Source organism: Nanorana parkeri, unplaced genomic scaffold (assembly GCF_000935625.1).
Source record: "Nanorana parkeri isolate BGI_ZX_2015 unplaced genomic scaffold, ASM93562v1 scaffold269, whole genome shotgun sequence".
NCBI lineage: Eukaryota > Metazoa > Chordata > Amphibia > Anura > Dicroglossidae > Nanorana > Nanorana parkeri.
The window spans coordinates 1,207,472-1,227,821 of NW_017306537.1; the positions used below are offsets into that span (position 1 = coordinate 1,207,472).

The following is a 20,350-nucleotide window of genomic DNA, read 5'->3' on the forward strand; positions in this document are numbered from 1 at the left end:
TTGCACGTCAGCATTAGCTGACACAGCGGGTGTGGCTAAATTAGGAGGGCGGGGCTAGAGGGCTGTATGATCTTCCAAATCACACGACTTTTCCATAACAATATCGGTAATATGCGCCCCTTCTTTTCTGGGGTCAGTGCTCTGTAATCAGACCGTGTTTACCTATATACAGAGATTATCATGTGCAGGGTTATTCCATGCTGAGCACTGTAAGTCAGCGTTCTCAACATTTTTAAGTCGTGGCACCATTTGAAAGTATGCAAAATCTTGAGGCGCCAAAGTGTAAATGATCAGAAAATATTAAAAATGACGTGTAGTCAACCCTAAAAAATTATTTCAGACCCTCATCCTACATAGAGGTCTGGTATGGATTTGAAGGCTTCATTCACAGCGTGTGATTTGGGATTCTTGCGGCAGAAACATGGACTCCTGTGTCAGGAATCCCAAATGTCAAGTTTAGATGTGGCCGCTGTCAACCGTTCAAGTTAAAGACCAGGTGACTGCTACCGCATCTGTATGTGATTTGGAATAGAGCACTATCCCTGGATGCATCTCATTGGGAGATTTGGGATTCCTGACAGAATCTCAAATCACACACTCACATGTTGTGTGAATAAAGCTTTAGGGGGGGACTCCATGCCAAAAACAAAAAAATTACAAGTTCCCACCTTCATATCAGAAGCCCCTCTTTCCCATTAGATCCATTCCTTTCACATAAGAAGCCTTCACTTAAGGAGTACACTTCACATCAGAAGGCCCCTTTCACTTCAGGAGTCACCCTATACATTAGAAGTCCCCTTTCATTTCAGGAACCTCCTCCCCCTTCACGAGTCCACCTATACATTACAAGTTCCCTTTTCATTTCAGGAACCTCCTCCCCCTTCACATCAGAAGGCCCCTTTCACTTCAGGAGCCCCCCTATAAATTAGAAGACCACTTTTCATTTCAGGAACCTCCTCCCCCTTCACATCAGAAGTCCATTGTTATTCCAGGAGCCCCCTATACATCAGAAGTCTCCTTTTATTTTAGGAGCCCCCCTTCATATCAGAAGCCCCCTTTCACTTCAGGAGCCCCCCTATAAATTAGAAGTCCCCTTTCATTTCAGGAACCTCCTCCACCTTCACATCAAAGGGCCGTTTTTACTATTGGAGCCCCCTTCACATTAGAAGCCCATTGTTACTTCAGGAGCTCCCTATACATCAGAAATCTCCTTTCATTTAAGGAGCCTCCCTTCATATCAGAAGCCCCCTTTTACTTCAGGAGTCCCCTTGACATCAGAAGCCCCCTTTCATTTTAGGAGCCCGCTTCCTCGCATCAGAAGCCCCCTTTTACTTCAAGAGCCCCCTTTACACCAGAAGCCCCCCTTTCATTTTAGGAGCCCCATCATATCAGAAGCCCCCTTTCACTTCAGGAGCCCTCCTTTACATTAGAGTTTTTAGTCCCTACTTCACATCTTAGCCTACCTTAGTCCTACCTTATATTGTTCACTACAATGCGGCTGAATGATGGGAAACTCCTGCATGAAGCCCACCCTGGATTAGCATCATTGCTTAGTGACTGACTCGCTTGCATTATGGAAATGCATGACACTGTGTGGAAACCTGAAGGCACCCCTGACCAGAAAGCAGCCCAGGGACCTGTTACCTTGGTTGAGAAAGGCTGCTTTAAGTATTTTGGCAACAATTAGCTTTACCCTCAACATAAGGGTAGCCAATATATTTTTCTAGTTTCAGCTCTTCTTGTGAAGGTTGAGACTGGCCTATGCCATTCTGATTTATGAGCCTCTGTAAATTTCCTTATTGGTACTTTAATTTGGTGATTGGGATCAATGACCAATTGGGAGGGGACATGGTTGACTATATTGGAAAAGTCAAGATTTGCATATCAATTTAGCTGCTTATATCTCTTGATTTAGGGCCAATTCACACCAGCAGCTGCATTAGGACGCAGTCACTGGGGCTGTGGTTTTTGTTGAGCCTGTGAAGGCTGTGGTGTAGTTGAGCTGGAGACAGCGCAACACACTGTAACCTTATGAAAATTTCAAAAATACTACATTTTATTCAATTCTTTAGGCCTCAGCACCGTGCAACGCGGTGGATTGCTTGCATGCCGTCATTTTATTTTCAGCGCACCCCACTGCAGCACGGTGATATAAACTGTGCTGTCTATGCCTTGCCTATGCGTTGGGACTGCGTTGGGAAAGGCTGACCAGTGCAGTCCAATGCAGCTGGTGTGAACAGGCCCCTACTAGTTATTCTGAATTCGCTAAAGGTAAACCTCTTCCTATGCATTTTTTAAACGTATGTTTCGTATGCTGAAGCCCAAACTTTATCTTTGGTCAGAGTGGTGAGGGGTTTATTGGGAGATCAATTCGCTGTAATTGTCCTGGTTACCACCATCACTAGAACTGAAAGTAAGAGGTAATCTAAAAGTTTGAGTTGTCACCAGAACAGAAATAAAGGGGAAATCTTCCATCAGGGGCACTTGTGTTAATGACGTCTGTCTAAGAGGGGATTTTTTTTTTACTTAGGAGAGATTTTCTATTACTTCCTGTTGTGTCTACAGGAACATCTCCCCAATAATGATATAGAGGAGAAAACAAAAATACTTAAAGTGATATTAAACCTTCATTTTTTGTTGTTGTTTTATAATGGGGAGGTCCACACTTACCTGAGTCCGGTGTTCTTCTTTTTAAACTGCTCTTCTTTCTTGTGCTTCAGCTTGTCCCAAATTATCTCTCTCTCCTTCCCCATTTGCGGGTGTCTCCTTCAGCGACCCGGCTGCTGAGGAGACACCCGTGCATGCACGCTGCAGGCTGTGCCCACATCTAGCTGTGTGCGTTCCAAGCCCCTCATCTCTTCCCAACTGATTGGCTCATGGCAGAAGGAGCCAATCGCTCCTCTGCCCTCAGTACCCTCCCCCCCCCCCAAACCAGGAAGTGTGAGGACCAGCGAAGACTTGACAGACCCAACAGTGGTGACCAGTGATTGGAGGTAAGTATGGGGCACACAGGGCAACTTGGAAAGGTGCTGGGCTTTTTTACCTTAAAGCAGAGAATGCATTAAGGTAAAACATGCCCAGTCTTTAGTACCACTTTAACAGGGGTTTTAAAGCCTATTTGCACCTTTGCGTAGATACCGTATATACTCGAGTATAAGCCAAGTTTTTCAGCCCATTTTTTGTGCTGAAAAGTGCCCCCCTCGGCTTATACTCGAGTCAGCGTAAGTAGCTGCCTCATTTCCCACCCTCGGCTTATACACGGGTCAATATTTTTTCCCAGTTTTTTGTGGTAAAATTAGGTACCTCGGCTTATATTCGGGACGCTTATACTCGAGTATATACGGTATTTAAAAAAAAAAAAAACATGCCAGAAATGTACTCCGAGTAGATATGAAGCAGACATATGCAGTTGCTGTATAGTGTTCAGGAGTAGGTAATGCATGGAGTTGCTGTATAGGGTTCAGGAGAAGGTAATGCATTGAGTACAGGGAGCAGTTCGGATCGCGCTGAGCCACGCGGTCGCATGAACGGTCCCCATAGCAATGTACAGGATCGTTCATGGTGGCAGATCCCCGTGGCCGAACCGCCCCTGTGTGAACGGGGCCTTAGTGGTGGTACTAGTTTGAAGAGTGCAGCAAAAGTAACACAAGGAACACTGTATATAATACACTGTCAATGTTTAAGTGAGGTTTACAAAGAACACACAGTTCCACAATAAAATGGACAGAAAATACAGAAGACATAAAAATCCGAAACAATGGTAACACTGGGTGTATAAAGAAGAGGGAACATGAAACACTGGCTCACAGAGCTCAGATTGCATTTTCAGATGTCAGGCACTTCTCAGGAATATGTCAGAGTTCTCTATTAAGGCCGCAGCAGTATATATCCTGTCTGGATGGCTGCCCTAGTAGAAGTTATCTCCGCTCTCTCCTCGGGTGACTGCTTGCACTGCTTGCTCTGGCATCAAGGATGGGTCAGTCAGTATGGATGTTGAGGTGCTGAGCTGGCACAAAGAGCTCAATACCGCTGAAGTAAAACAAAAAGTAACAAACAATTATTCAAGGAAGACATTCATGACATTTTAAAGTAAACCTGTCATGAGATAAATATGGGAGTTACTAATGCTCTGAAAATGCTAGTTGCCTGCCTATTGTGTTGAGCCACTAGCTTTGACCCGGTACAAAAATGCAACCAGGAGGTCAGAGACTCAAAACAGATTGCATCCAGTGGGTCAGCATAATAGCCAAGCAAGTACAGTAAACTCCCCATTAACTGGCATTCAAGCAACCGGCATTCTCAAGCAACCGGCAAAAAAAAAATCGAGGGCATAATTTTTTTTGCCAGTGGATTGCCAATTGCTGGTTGTTTGGTGCACAGTACACTAAAAAATGAGTTGGCAACTACATTTATTTAGTTGCTAACAAAAAATTTTATTTACTTTTTGCTACTGTGGTTGGCAGCAGAATGTAAGCAATGGGGAAAAATACCCAGCATGCTATTGGCTATTTCAAATAGCAATAGCCAATAGCAGGCCGCCTACTGTACCTGCCCACTGAGCAGAGCAGACATGAGAGAGATGTTTGCTTAAGAGTTACTATTAACTCTCAAGCAACCAGAAACGACAGTTATAGGGCAGATACCAATCCCTGTGGGGCCTGGATAACTGGGAGTTTACTGTAGTATTTTCTGAAGAAGAGCTCAGCAATGGCAGCCTCTATGTTGCTATGATATGTACTGTATATTGCTGGCTTGCTTTCACCTTCTTGCTTTATGTTTGATATGTGGTAAAGCATAGCTAAACTGTTACTACAGTCACTACACACGTTACAATCTGACTGCACAATCAACTTTAGATTCACCAATACTATATAATAATAGGATTTACCTAGTCTACCCAATCAGCAGGTCCTTGCATTATATAGTTGTTGGTAGATCTAGAGGAGATTGGTGTGTGGTGAGCTTTAGTCCCCTAACTGCGCAGTTAGGCTTCTTTCGCACATGCATTCTGTCACTAAGTCTGTAATCTATCCCCATGGGCAGCTACATGTAAACAGATCTGCATCCGTTTACAATGCGGTCTGTTCATCTTGGTTGGACTAAACCCAATAGCTTTGCATCCACATCCGCTTTTGCATACCTGAATGGATGTAAATGGATATAAATAGAAGCACGCCTGTTTACATATTGCTGTCCATAGGGATCATTCATTCTTACTGTGGTGAACTAGTACTTTAATAAATCAACCACTTTGGTATGAAAGTAGTGAACGCACCTCCATTCCATCTCAACAGGGGATCCATAGACTGATTCCATGCTGAATCAGATCAGAATGGAAATTGATGTCACATTTATGTCCACTCTGATTATATTTCGTTTTTTTTTTCTAAAGCTTTCACCAGTTTAGAGCAGCCAAACTAATATATGGATTTACTATATAAGCTCATACTGCATTGATTTTATTTCCTTCAGTCTTCTATTGTTATAATATACCTTTGAAGCCTGAAGTTAGGACAGTAAATATGTCCATTTTTCCTCCATCACAGACCTATTTACTGTCCTAACTGCAGGCTTCAAAGGTATATTATTACAATAGAAGACTGAAGGAAAAAAAAATCAATGTAGTATGAGCATATATATTAAATCCATATATTAGTTTCCATTAGTTTGGCCACTCTAAATTGGTGAAAGCATAATTCTGGTTGGCTGCCAGGAGTAGATATGCTGCTCAATAAGCCCAGTCATTTATTTTACAATGTATTCCACGATGTGATACATATACAGTACATCTGTGTAATTTGGTCCTATATTATGTAGCTCAACAGAGCTTCTGTACATATTTTTTAAAGTGTTATTTCTTCATCAAGGAATGTCTCCTTGTACTATGTCCTCTGATAAGCTATTATTTATTTACTATATACTTACTAGGCCTCAGGGCAGGCAGGGAGCAGTGTTGGTCCAGCCAGTCCATAGCTGTCTCCCTGAGATCAGTCATACTCGATGTGGACACCATACGATTAAAGGAGTCAAACAATGGACGGATAAGGAGGCTAAACTATGGCCATGTTAAGGAAAAAATGCAGTATATATACAGTAAACTCTCATCTAACCAGAAAAAAGAAATCCTGTGTACTCACTGTTCTGCTGATCTGCGGCATGTATTATCCTGGAAATGATTGTGTCTATTTGTCTTAATTTGCTTTTGATTACTGCATTTCACTATTAATATGAAGTCAATACAGAGTTAATATTATGGTATGGTATAGTATGGGGTATGGCATTAGTTAGACCTATTTTTAATAGTAACTCTCAAGCAAGCAGAAACGACATTCATCCGGAACCTACCAATCCCCGTGGATGCCGGATAAGGGGGAGTTTACTGTACAATTTTCAATCAGAAATTGGTCAATATGAGTCCTCATGTCACTAATGTGGGTGTGTGAAAGAGGCGCTAGATTTTCTTGCTTTTGGAATCTCAAATAACTCTTCTTTGAAGTATTAAATATTATTAGCAGGGCTGCTCCCACACAAAACAAGGGACTCCCAAACTAGGAGAGGGAATCTTGAGTGAAATCAATTTGAGAACAGACAGTGGCGCCACCACTACTATTAGAGTCCAATGTAGCATTTTATTTATACAGATCAACAAAATAAAACAGCAAATGCATTTAGGGAGTAGGACCCCCAAAATGCCTTGGCTGTTTTATTCTGTTGATCAGTGGGGCTACCCCCGCACTGCAAGGATTAAGTCCTAATGTTTGTCTAGGTTTAAAAATAACAAAGTTATACTCACCCCATCTTCCGAGCCGGCTTGTTCTTATACCAGTTTCTTCTGCTTGTCTCCTCCTCCACTGCAGCAATGGTATGGCCTTTGGTTTGCTTGCTAGCAGTAGATATATGCAAACAAACGCGAGGGTTTAATTGTACTTTAACTAATAAGTTACTAAGGTGATGATAAATGATTTTATATTTAGTAACCAATTGGTAAGATCACCATAGTTGTGATTGTGTTATTGGAGCTTGATTTAGCTGCTAGCTATATAATAATGATAATTTTCTAAATGGTGATGTACTGGAGTCTGTGCAAATCCTGACCACTGTGTTCACTGTTCTAGTACGTGTCTTATCTTACTGCATGTCATGTACACTGGACCTCGAGCTGCACAGAATTATATGACAATTCCCTCCTAGAAGCACTACGAGGGACTTCCTGAATTTGTCTGCATTGGATATTACAAAACTCAGAGAAAGGTAGGTGGAGTGGACTTTGACTTTAGCGCAGTTGCAGTGTTTTATTGACATCATTAGCAGCACACTGACATTTCTCATTGCAGAATAATTAGTAGCCAACAATCAGAAAGCCTAACTGCTTATTTGCAGCTTCGCTAAATGTTAAAGGATACCAGCCAAAACTTCCAATTCTGCAGCGTCCTGCTCTGGACATAATTCTGGAACATTTGTCGCATATGCTGGAAATGCTGGTGTGTGACAGGGACTCCTGAGGCTGGCAGCTGCTGCTGGCACAGACTGTTAAATAAACACACACTACATTACTCTACATGTTATATCATACATGATAAGACAGTGCAAGTTGTGTTAAAAAATGTAAAACTGTTTAGTTGTAGATGTGTGAAGCTCGCTTACAACACTGTACTACTCCATGCAGAAGTGGATGCTGCCTTACTGCACAGCATAATAAAAGGAACACTCCACTTTTGTTAAAGCTGAACTCCAGGCAGACAGAAAAGGCACACACAAATTGCTCTGTATTCATGAATAAATAGTTAAATGTATTTTACATGCAAGCAGTGTAATTACCGGAATTGTACTTGGTATTAGCCTCTTATAGTGTATACAGCACAAGTCAAAGAGGGAGAGGGATAAGCAGGACAAGGAACCAATCAGGTGTGCCGCAGCACAAGAAGGAGGAGCGAGCAAAGTGACAGAAAGATGAGCTCATCAGTGTGCTGCTTCTTCTTTCACTATCCAGTCACAGGGTGGGGAGGAAAGCTGTAAATGAAAGTGAAATAGCAGAGAAAGATCAACTCCCCTCCCTTACTATACAGAGCTGAGCTGTTGGGCAGAACTGTGCAAATCTCAGAAGTGGAAGGACAGAAACACAAATCATTTGACAGGATAAAAGAAGTCTCTTATATGTAATTCATCGTTCCATTCATCTGTTTGCCTTGAGTCCAGCTTGAAAAAATCAGCATAACATAAAATACATAGCTGATACGCAAGCCATTTTGTAAAATAATGTTATATAAAGGAGAACTATGGGGTTAGGGCTTTTCCCCATAGTTCTCCGAAGGGTAACGGGAGGACACAAAACGTATACTGAGACATCGCAGCTGAAACGGATCCCGATAATTATGTCTGGATCCGCCCAGCTGCGTGAGTGACAGCTGGCTCTGCCTATCTACAGACAGAGCCAGCTGTACCCGCCCCCTCCCCCATCCGTTCAGCCAGTCAGCGCTGGAGGATCGGAGCGGGGAGGGGGTCCAGTCCACCCCTGTCACGGCTCTCTGCCGTGACAGGATCGAGAAGTGAGCGAACACCGGTATGTGTTCGCTCACTTCCCGATCTACTGAGCCGACCTGTGACAGTCTCATTGTCACAGGTCGGCTAGAACTAAGAGAATGAGTGAAAAGCACTCACCTCATAGTTCTCCTTTAAAATGCCCTTTTAAATTTAATTTGTAGCCAGCTGTAATTTTGCAAAATTCTGCCAATGCAGTATAATGGACATTGTCATTATTTTCAGCAATAAAAGTTAAAAACAACAAGCACATTTCTGAAAATAATAATTGTTTTGGCAAATAACACATGCAATATAGTAAATTGAGCCTAGCTAAGGTAGAGAATGCCTTCAGGAATCTTTCTTCCTCTTCCTACGATTGGCTCACTGTTTTCCCAGAGCTTGGGATAAAACTTTAGAATTGCTCAGCTTTGTCCTTCAGTATGCTAAAATGAGCCTTTGTTGTTTTATTGGGTTTGGCCATAATTGTACAATGATGTCTGGCCCTCCAGCTGTGGTGCAACTACAAATCCCATTAGGCACAGCCACAGGCATGACTCCCAGAGGCAGATGCATGATGGGATTTTGTGGTTTCTCCACAGCTAGGGGACCGGAGTTTGTCTACTCCTGATGTAGGGGATGGAAAAGTCATCCATGTCAGCTGATAATGTCTGAATGTGGTGACCATTATCTTATGTGCATAGCCAGTTTGTTGTCTCTGTCAGATGTGAATGGATAGCGGAGAATTGTTAAAGATGTCACCAGCACACCATACTGAAGTGAAGAACACGTCTGTTTATTGATGCTTCATGTCAAAACAAATAACAACGTTTCGGGGCCACACAGGGTCCCCTTCATCAGGCTTGAAATGTGTGGCCCCAAAACGTTGCTATTCGTTTTGCCATGAAGCGTCAATAAACAGACATGTGCTTCACTTCAGTATGGTGTGCTGGTGACATCTTTAACAAGTTTCAGTATTGGCGGCGCTATCCGCAGTCATTTCGAGCACCCATGCTGACAGGGATGCCTGGTAAGGAGTGCAGCAGGATTCTGGAATACATGGATAGTGGAGAAGATGCTGAGGGTCAAAACAAAACAGTTGTGCTGGGAATGTCTACTTCTACGTAGCTTTCAGAAGAAACTGGAGTCAATTGGTTTGATTTACTAAAAGAGGGTTTTTACTTTGCCAACTAATTGGGCATTTGAAGCAGCAGAGCTTCACCTTATTCACTAAGCTAAGTGACCTTTCACTTCACTGAGTGTCACGATCTGGATCCGACTCGGAGTCCAGTAGCTGAAACAGCAGGCAAAGTCGTAGTCAAACAGGCCGAGTTCGGTACACAAGCAGACGGTAGTAGTATAGGAGCAGGCAGAAGCGTAGTCAGTGAACAAGCCGAGGTCAGTAGCCAAAGGTATCAGGTATGAAGTGGAAGACGATGAGAGTAGTCAGTGAATCAGTAGCCAAAGGTCAGTACACGGGTAGCAGTATGAGTGGATTGTATCACAGGAGGAGCAAGGAAGCAAGATATTGGCAGGAGCACAATAATCTGGCAAGCAGGAAGTGCAGAGGCATGGCTTAAATAGGAAGTTCAAGGGAGGAGCAAGGAGTTCAGCAGAAACTAGGTTAAACTGAGGATTACACAGGGGATCAGGCAAGGAGCTATCCAAGGTTCTAAGGTGGCTCAGCAGGTAGAACCGCTGCCAGCTACAGCAGAGGCCCTGGGTTCAGATCCAGTTACTGACACTGAGTGAATATTCTATACTCCCCTAGTAAATAAACCACAGTGTCTCAAGACATCAGTAGCTAGGAGGCTAAAGAATTTTGTGTTGCTGTACACAATCACCCTGTGATGGAATATCTTCTGTTAAATTGTTGGCAAGTTAAACATAAAAATGAATTAAAACCCTATAAAGGTCACAGATGTAATGGTGTTATACATTTGTTGAGTAGTGTATATTTTGTGTATTAAAATCAATGTTAATTATATTAGACTCATATTATTACTTACTTGATGCTATCACTTAGCTCCTGTACTTGGTGGCGTAGACGTTGGGCTTCTTCCTGTAGCTGGGCTCTCTCCTGCTGCAGCTTACAGATGTATTCTGCTGTCTTGTGCAAGGTGGTCGCCTTACTAAGCTGCAGAGATCAGTTTATGTCATGAGTCTATGTAACCTGTCTAAAATCTTGGCTTAAACACTCTTCTTGGTCTAAACTCAATTACTTTTTGTACTAACAATGTTTTTTAAGGAGGTTCTCTAAGTTGAACATTTTTGTAAGTACTGTAGAGAGGCACCCACTGCCTCTCTATATAGAGCAGGCCACCTTTCCGCTAAAGCACTTTGGGCCGGTGGTAAAAGCCCTACTGTCTGAGGACACATCCAAGACAGCCTACCTTCCTGACTGATGTTAATTCAACTGGACAAATGGAGCTGCTTGTGTACATGCTGAGAAGTTGGATTGTGTCATACGTTCATGAGCAGCACATGCCTGTGCATTTGACCAAACATCAATACTTTTTCAGGGCTTGGTTGACAACCAGTCCAACTCTGTAGCATTGGTTGAAATAAACTAACTAAGATAAGAAGAGATCCATTGGAGCAGGAATTATTATTAATATAGAGGCTGTGGGGGGTTCTTTTTACAAATTACTTGCTGTGCCATGTCAAAATAAATGCAGATTGTCTCTGGTTCCTGAACCTTCAGTCCTCATTGATTAATTTGTATTGTTGACAATTGTTGGGATTCTACACAGGTAATTTAAACACTTTTATGCCTATTGCCAATGTACATAAAGCCAACAAATGTTAAAGCGGCAGTAAAATAAAAAAAAATTAAAATTGCTAGCGTTTTTTTTAAATTTTCTGTGGCACATGCGCTGTGTAGTGTACACTCTCAGCTCCTTCATGGCATCCAGCAGTTTACTTCTACTTTAACAGAAAAATTCTGACACAAAATCTTAATGCTTGGATTCCATGTCCATGTCTAGGACTTCAGCATACTAGTTCATTAAAACTCAAAACAATGAATGCCACAGCATTGAAGCCTGCCAGTAGCTGCAGGTAGTGCTGGACAACGAAGCAAGCAATTTTTCTCAATACAGCATGCTAGGAGAGGGTGGGTGCATGGGGTGTCTGTTTTACAAGACCTTTCTCTGTGTGTAAACAAGACCTAATGCTTTAACAGAACCATCTGAAAGCAAAGTTCACTTTTTGTGAATTTTTTTTTAAATGCACACATCTTCATAAAAGAAAAAAAGGTGCGTGTATTATTTTTTGGAATTGGAGCCAGTAAAACATTGCAACCGTGATCAACCTGCAAACTCTTCCTCCCATCCATGTCTGTACCCCAGTATGGACATGCAGAAATATGGATGGGTGGAAGAATGAATGGACTACAAGTGTGGTGATGTCACAGCACTATTATTCCATTAAGAACTATGGAATTGGAATTGAGTCCCTCTGCCGCGGTGGTTGATGGTGGTTTCTCCATTCACAGATTCTGTCAATGGACCTGTGAATGGATGATACAGCTGTGTGGGCACTGCTGCAAATTTACAAAACAGCCACGGCCTGCAGGGAGAAGAACCCTGCGTTTCAGTGGTGGTGGTAGTGGGGGAAAGGTGGGGTAGGGTGCGGCTGGTTTGCTGATGTTACCATTTTGTATATTATACCCTAAATATGGGTGTAACATGAAACATGGTCCCAAAGGTAAACCTAGCCTTTAAAGTAAACCTGTTCTCCACTTTAATAGTAAAGGTCATGCCTAAGAGTACATACCACAGTAATCTGCTATCTTTATTGCTCAAATTAAAAAAAAAAACATTTCTGTGTCCCTCTGTTATGGGGACCTGACTTTATTATTTATTACTGGTATTTATATAGCACTGACAATTTACACAGCACTTTACATTAGTCCCCGCCCACAACGAAATAACAACCTAAGGGTTCCCACACACCTTACGATAATCGTACGATAATCGCAGGAAATCCCACGATCGTACGATTATTGTAAGGTGTGTGGAAGCCGTGCGACCTCTACTACTGTAAGTTTGCACGACTTTTAACTTACGAACATGTTCGAAAACCCACCGAGCATCGTACGATGTTCGGCTGGTGTGTAGCATGTTTGTAATTGCGGTCATCAGAAGCCCGCCCCTCAGGGGGGGTGCGACTTGCGATCATCGCAAGTACGATCTGCCTGTCCAAGATAGGCAGATCGTACGTTTTTTTAAAGTACCTTACAACCATCGCAAGACAAATGTCTTGCGATGGTTGTAAGGTGTGTGCCCAGCATTAGGCTCCTATCACACATGCACACATAAACAGCCAATTTACACATGAGCCAATTAACATTTCAGCATGCCTTTAGGTTGTGGGAGGAAACCAATAGAGCACAGGGAGAACATGCATACTCCTTGCAGACAGTGTCCTGACCAGGATTTAAACTGGGGACCCTCAGTGCTACAAGGCAGAAGTGCTAACCACTACACCACTGTGCTGCCCCTGACTTTTTCTGACTTTAAGGCTAAGTCCTGCCAGCTGCAATTCCACTGTCCAATTAGATTGCCTCAGCGGCCAGAAATGACACTATCACTGGAAAGGGTGATGGCGATGGTGGATGTTAGAGGCTTTTTAGCTTTGTCTGTAATTTTGTTGGCTAATAAAAGTGCCATCTTGAGGTGTCTATTTTAAAGCAGAGGTTCACTTTACATTGATATGATTCCTACCTTGAAAAAACAATTTAATCTAAGGGTCACACAAAGAATGATTTTTAGTTTTAACTGACACTTCTACATGCTAATGAAGAAATGAACCTTGCCTATTCTTCTATGTAACTAAGTAATCTCATTACAGCAAAATACAGAGGGGGCTCCATCAGTAACACCCTATCCTCATATCAAAGCAATGTGTTATACCTTGTTGCTGTGCTGTCCATGCAGACTTGTCACCAGACTGTGCAGAGTGTCAAACCCAATTTTAATATTGCAGCGTCTCTTCTGTTCGGCAGAGATATGTGTTATGCGTCTGCTTTCAACCTGTAAAAACACACAGAAGTCAGATGCACTAAAGACTTGAGGGAACAACATTTAAAAAAAATTAAAGTGACACTAAACTCAGGAGTTAAATCTTAGAGGGTTATTCACAAAGCTGCGGTAGGCAGCCGAGTGAACACCCGACCCGAAGTGAAGTGAGCCAAACGCTTTTCGGCTATTCATTTCAGGCTTGCATTGGCTTGCTTCGGCTCGGCCGAACATGCTCAGCATGTTCGGCTGAGCCAAAGTGCAGAAGGAGTTCAACTCAGCCAATCCAACATCAGGATCGGCTGAGCCGAACCTCCAACAGGCTTCTAGCTAACGTTCAGCCTATTCTCATAGGGGCCGAACGCAGTGAGTGAATAGCCGAGCGGCATTTGGCTTGGCTATTCCGTGGTACCGAGCAGAATAGTAAAACTGAAAAAATTTTGAAAAGAAAACTGTTTCCAAATGTCAACAAATGATCAATGTTAAAAAATAAATAAAGAATTTAAAATAAATAAATAAAAAAAGATCAATGAAAAAAGAAGAAAAACAAATAAAAAAAAGAACAAAACAATTGGGCGGAGCTAGCAGTGACAGCTAGCTTCGCCCAACTGTTTCCTATTGGCCGGGACCTGCTAGAGTCTCCTTCTTTCTGGAGGGTGGCTACTTTTGTTCCCCATGGTCCCTGTGTGTGTTGTAAAGTAGCCACCGCTCCAAACTCACTTCTGTGATGGACACAATTGCAATATAAATTAGTAAACTAAACATGAGATTGTAGTCCATCATAGGAGGGAGCTTGGAGCGGTGACTACTTTACAACACACACAGGGACCATGGGGAACACAAGTAGCCACCCTCCAGAAGGAAGGACAGTGTCATCAGGAATTCAGAGATGATTTGAGGATCTACAGCCGAAAAAATAAGATACATTTTTATTAATAGTTAGGGTACTTGAATGCATTTTTAAGATTTAACTACTGAGTTTAGTGTCACTTTAATGAATTACATTATTGTCATTAAAGTGTATGTCCAGTCAAGACTGTTTCTTTTAGTTTAGGATAGACTGGGGAAACACTGGAACCCGTCAGGTTTTTCACTGCTATCCAGGGCTCTGTTATGGAGATTTTCACCAGACAGGAAGAGAAAAAATTATCCAACAGCAACAAAGACAGAAATAAAAAAGCTTTTTCAGTACAGCAGGGGCGGGCTACAACCCATGTTACTGTTTTTATTCCTTTCTGTGTTCCTTTTGGAGATTCTTCATCACTTTCAGGTGAAACTCCGACAGCAAATGGGGAGGGGGATCTCTCTATGGCAGGGATGTCCAAACTCCGGCCCTCCAGCTGTGGTGAAACTACAAATCCCATGAAGCATCTCTCTCCGGGAGTCATGTCTGTGGCTGTGAGAATCTTGCAAAGCCTCATGGGATTTGTAGTTCCACCACAGCTGGAGGGCCGCAGTTTGGACATCCCTGCTCTATGGGAACCCGAGATAGCAGTACAGCTGTACAACTGTGCAGCAGCCTTGCGCTGAGTTATGTAATATGATATTTTAGATATCATTTACAAAGACCATCTAATTACTATTTTCACCATGCATACATTTTGCAGTAGTGCTTTTAAGTAGTTATAGAATCACTCTCCTTAATGTTTTGTTCCTAGAAAAAAAAAAATGAATTGCACCCATTTAAAGGTTTGTGGCAATTCTAGGAATTTGTAGCTCAGTCACTCTTAGTTCAGAGTGATTGCCTTTTGGCAGTATTGCAGTAAGCATGTTGCTCTGTGGAGAGTCACTGTGTGGCAGCAGCTTTGCAAGTAAGTACTACTGTTTTTGGGAATCTGGACACAAGGCCAATTTTGATGCTCGAAAGGGAAGTGAGATGTGTAGTTAAAGCTGGACAGGATAGGATTCATTTTTATGTTTTATATTTTATTGCTGCCTAAGCTATATAATGCTGGACATGCTCAACGAAAAATAAACAATTAGTATTGTGAGCTATATAAATACTTAATCCAAACCTGCCCAATAAATAACATTTTCAATGCAAACTGTCAGCTACACTCGCTATTAAACAAAATACAATTGCGATTGCACATAAATGATGCTGCCTGAGTCATGAGGCTTCCATCATTGTCTCCTGCATTCACCTTTTTGCTGTTACTTTTATTCCAGGTATGAGAATTTTGGGCACAGGGCACAGTCAGCGTGTCTTTGCGATCATCACCTGAAACAAGTGAATACAGTTACTAGATTGCTTTGACTCCATTATGAACAGGTGGTACATGCTTGTACAATGTAAAATAAGCTGACATTAGTTCATGTGGGGTTTACAGATATTACAATGACAAACAAATATATAAACATACAATCCAAGGATAAAAAGCACACATTAATGTTATGTGTGTGTACCACCATGCTGTCTATGGCTGTATTTACACTTGGTAAAAAACACTTTAATGTGCATTATGGCATTCATTTGTATTTTAGAAGTCTTCAGGATTGTCACATAACACACTGGATCCTCTTTCTCTTTATTCTTTTCCAAGTGCTGGGTAGTCCTCTGATAACTAGAATGTGATGACTTCAGCGCTGCTCTCTGTAGCAATATACTGTGATTGAAAGATGCTCCAGCTTATTGAGGCAGTCCCATGGCACCCTTTATTCACAGTGTGTCCTTAGTCTTCTGGGCTATATGATGTTGAGCGTCATTTGCCCAGAAGACTCAGGACCTCTTGTGCCGAAAAGGAATACTTGGGGGACAGCCCTGGATTAAAAGTGATTATTGCAACCCGTGCTGCTTTTTTATTTTGGGCTGCTGCTGGGGATCAATTTTATTTAAAAAACGCACTGCCTGCAATCCTGCAATACTTGCCAAGGTGTTTAAACGATATTTATCCTGTGGTATATACATGTTTGTATATACAGTATGTTTGGTATCTATATGTTTGAGCTGTGCCTGCTAACACTGCTAAACAGATCTTTGTGGACCAAGGGCTATTACTACAGTCATAGCAGCCCAGGCTGATGCTATGGGGCCCAGTGGTGTGGTATGGTCCAGCGAAACAGGTTGAAAGAAGTTGGCTGACATTACTTTAATAAGCATTAATAGTGAAGTGGATAATAATAACTGCAGAGATCCAATCCTCGGAATATGTGGAGCCAGCCCAGGCTGGGAAAAGAACAGGATGCTACTCTGCACAGCTCTGTGGGTCAGTAATCAAGCCAATCTTCTTCTGCAGGGCAGTGTCTATCAGTTAGAATTTTAAAGAAACTGGCTCATAAACAGAAAAAGTAAAAAAATAAGCAAAAGAACACAGTGGGTGGGGTGATTGGAAAATAATATAATTTAGGGACTAATCTAAGACTGAGGTGTATGGATAAAAGATGAGAACATATGTCAGACATAGAGCAAATGGAAAGGTACTAAAGGAGTGACTGATGCCCTCTGCCAGTAATGGTGGAGGTAATATAATTGTATGGCGCTGCTTTGGTGCTGGTAAGGTGCAGGGAATAACTGAAAAAGGTTACCACTTTATTTCAGAACATCATGCTATCCCCTGTAGTCAGCCATTGATAAGGGTATATGTCAACATGCCGTAGGTTGATCAGAAACATACTTCTATGCTGTGCAAAATGTAGAAGTTGGCCTACAGGGTTTGATGGACTGGTCCGTCAGATCTCAATTCTACTAAGCTCTTGTGGGAAGAGCTTCACCATAAAGTTAGAATAAATCCCAAGGAAGCCAGCATGGGCTAAATTTCCCCTAAATATCTTCAATAACTGTCAGATTGAATGTCAAGACTGCAAAGCTGTAATTGCTGCAAATTTAGACAAAGTTATGACTGTAAAGTTTGATGAATAGTATACTTCTAAGAAAAATATATTGCTATGACATTGTCAAGATAATAACTTTTGATCGATTGAATGATACTCTAGGCCCCTCTCACATGGGTGGCCCAATCAGGTCCATCTGTCAGTTTTTCAGGTGGACCCGATCTAATGCCCAATGTAAGTCTATGGGCAGCCGTGTGTAAATGGACAGGCGTCCCTTTATACCCAGTCACCCCCAACTCTGGCCGGGTCCAAAAAACAAAGGGATCAGAGATCCATTTAGCTGGACCTGATAATTCCGGATCGGGGGTAACACATGTCCGCTTACATACGGTTCCCCATAGACAGACATGGGGTCCGGTAATTGCAGTTCACAGTGGTGACATCTGCTCTATACTGCTGTGATCACGAGAGTATCTGTACATGGATCCTCGACTGATCAGCCCCTGTGAAAGCGGCCTAAGTAAATAAAAGTGACAACTGCTATCCAAAACATAAACATCTCTGGGTGATTCCAGGCTTTGAAATGCTAGTGTACATTAATGACTGTGTACTTACTGCAGACTGATGATGGAGAAAGTCTTTCAGTTTTTGGAAGCAGAGGAGGACCTGTCATGTTTGTGGTTTCAGACACTGTACTGTTGCTTGGACTACATAAAACAGGACTGAGGAATATTGCAGGAGGAGGAGAGGGAAAACCAAGGCCACTTTGTGTGGGGGGAGATGAAATGGATTGCACAGAAATGCCAGGAAAAGACATAGCTTCTGACCTACTGCCTGTCTGAGGAGAAATACAGACAATTTCATATTTTTATTATTTCTGGAATATCACAGCTATGTGTAAACTCTACCTGCTATTGTCACCTACAGTACATGGATATCATCATCAACACCATATTAAACAATCCTGAGGGCTCGTTCACAGCACATCAGCTAAACTATGTTAATCTGCACAGATCAACGCAGGCTCAACAACGGGGCTTACAGAAAACAATTATTTTCTATGCGCCCTGTTCACACCATAATACTGTGTTGAGGTGGGTTGCGGGGCATCACATAGAAATGCTGGATTTTTTCCCAACACGCTGCACCTCATACACTGCTGTGTTGTATAGAAGTGAATAACATGTCATTATGTAAAATTGCAATAAGTTTTAAAAAACAAAAGTAAACTGGCTTGCGTTGTAACAACGCAAAACATTGGCTGTCACTACTGCTACACAATAAAGACGAGACCTGAGTCAAAGCAACCTTGTAACTGTGAGATGCAGTAAGCAGATTTACGCCAAAAATCCTCATCTGCAACTAAAACATTTCTGCCATTTTTGGTTCTGTAGGAAAGGGTTGGAATTTCTATGACATTTTATAGCTGTTTCTGTAATATTTAGGGACATTTTCTGTCACTTCCTTGTGGAACAACTGGTATAATGCAGCTGTGTCTAAAGAACACACATTCGTTTTCATAGTTACAGCATTCCAATGACACAGCCGCATGTACACCGGTCCTCTGTAGCGACAATGGAATGTTGCTCACATGTATTTGTAATTATTTTTTTTTGGCATCTTCAGATTTAGTGCAGCCAAAAGTGATGTACAAAGTGCATAAACCCACATCAATCAATCAGGTGTCATCTTTCAAAGGTCTGACTTTAGTATGATGCAATATGAGTGGTTGCTTTAGGTTACTGTACTTTGCACACTGCAAATGCTGCCTTACTGGATAAACAGATAACAACTGTTTCTTAAAGCACATTCTGATGCTAACAATGTTGCTTTAAGAGCGCCAAACGATTACGCAGCATTATGTCCTATAATATATCCTGTATAATAATGTATCATATATATTAAATAAATATCTCAATAATTTTAAATACTTATCATTAAGCCAAGATGTGGCATGCATTCAGCAGAACGGCATGTAAAAATAATAATTTCCGGATCTCAGTTATATGCTCCATATACAGTAAATATGTTCTATCTTGCACATATTGGTTTAGGCGTCCTTTACGTGCAGAGTTCAACACCTTTTTGTCCCGCTGCAATCATGGCAATGGTCATAAACCATTTAATGAATGAGTAAAGGAAAAATGGCTGCTGATGTTTTTCTTCCTATCACCTTTCCTCCCCAACCCAGTTGTTGGATAGAAAAGAAGAATCAGAATATTAATGAGGTCATGCTTTCCCGTGCTGTAAGCACATTCATGTTAGGCTCACAAGCCTTATGCAAACCAGTCTGAGTGATGCTGTACACAGGATAACAAGAGATTGAGTATAAGACAGATTCAGGTACACATGCTAGAGGTATATAGAAATACATTTAACTATCTTAATGAATACATGACTAAAACTGTGTTTTTTTATGATATATTTGCCCAGATTTCTGCTTTGCAGTGTTACTCTGTCTCAGTGACAATTTAATACAGTAAAGAAGGGCAATAAAATAATTGTTTTTGTAAACGAATTGTCTCATAAAATCTGTACAGGTTGGTAAAGTATCCACTGCGTCCAACTAACAACATTCAAATTTTGCTAATAGTGGTGGGGTCAGCCTGCACCTAAGTAATGTTCACCTAGACATAGCATTACATGCCTTTTACTGAGAAAATTCTCAGTTGGGCAGAATGGATCCTTATATACAGTGAGGAAAATATTGATTTGATCCCCTGCAGATTTTGTACATTTAACCTTACAAAGAAAGGTCTATACTATTTTATCATAGGGGTATTTTAAATGATAAATACAGAATATCAACCAAAAATCCAGAAAAAAACACATGATACAAATGTTATAAATTGAGTTGCAGTTCAGTGAGTAAAATAAGGAATTGGATCCCCTACCAACCAACAATAATTCTGGCTCCCACAGACTGGCTATGTTTTACACAGATTAGTCCTGTCACTTTAAGAAGGTGCTCCTAACAACTCATTATGTATATAAAAGACACCTGTCCACAGAATATCTTTCTTCCATTCAATCCTCACCAC

General features: G+C 41.6%; 1 protein-coding gene across 1 annotated transcript in view; it reads right to left on the bottom strand.

The window, feature by feature from the left end:
- Positions 1-3,662: 3,662 nt before the first annotated feature.
- The window catches only part of MLXIPL (MLX interacting protein like), a 92,289-nt gene continuing 75,601 nt past the window's right edge, over positions 3,663-20,350 (bottom strand). The window contains exons 11-17 of the mRNA XM_018557129.1: positions 17,925-18,147; positions 15,683-15,759; positions 13,434-13,553; positions 10,527-10,654; positions 7,404-7,527; positions 5,926-6,055; positions 3,663-4,029 (exon numbers count right to left, since the gene is read on the bottom strand). Of these exons, the coding sequence (XP_018412631.1) occupies positions 3,908-4,029; positions 5,926-6,055; positions 7,404-7,527; positions 10,527-10,654; positions 13,434-13,553; positions 15,683-15,759; positions 17,925-18,147 (924 nt within the window). The 3' untranslated portion in view covers positions 3,663-3,907. The remainder of the gene's footprint in view (positions 4,030-5,925; positions 6,056-7,403; positions 7,528-10,526; positions 10,655-13,433; positions 13,554-15,682; positions 15,760-17,924; positions 18,148-20,350) is intronic.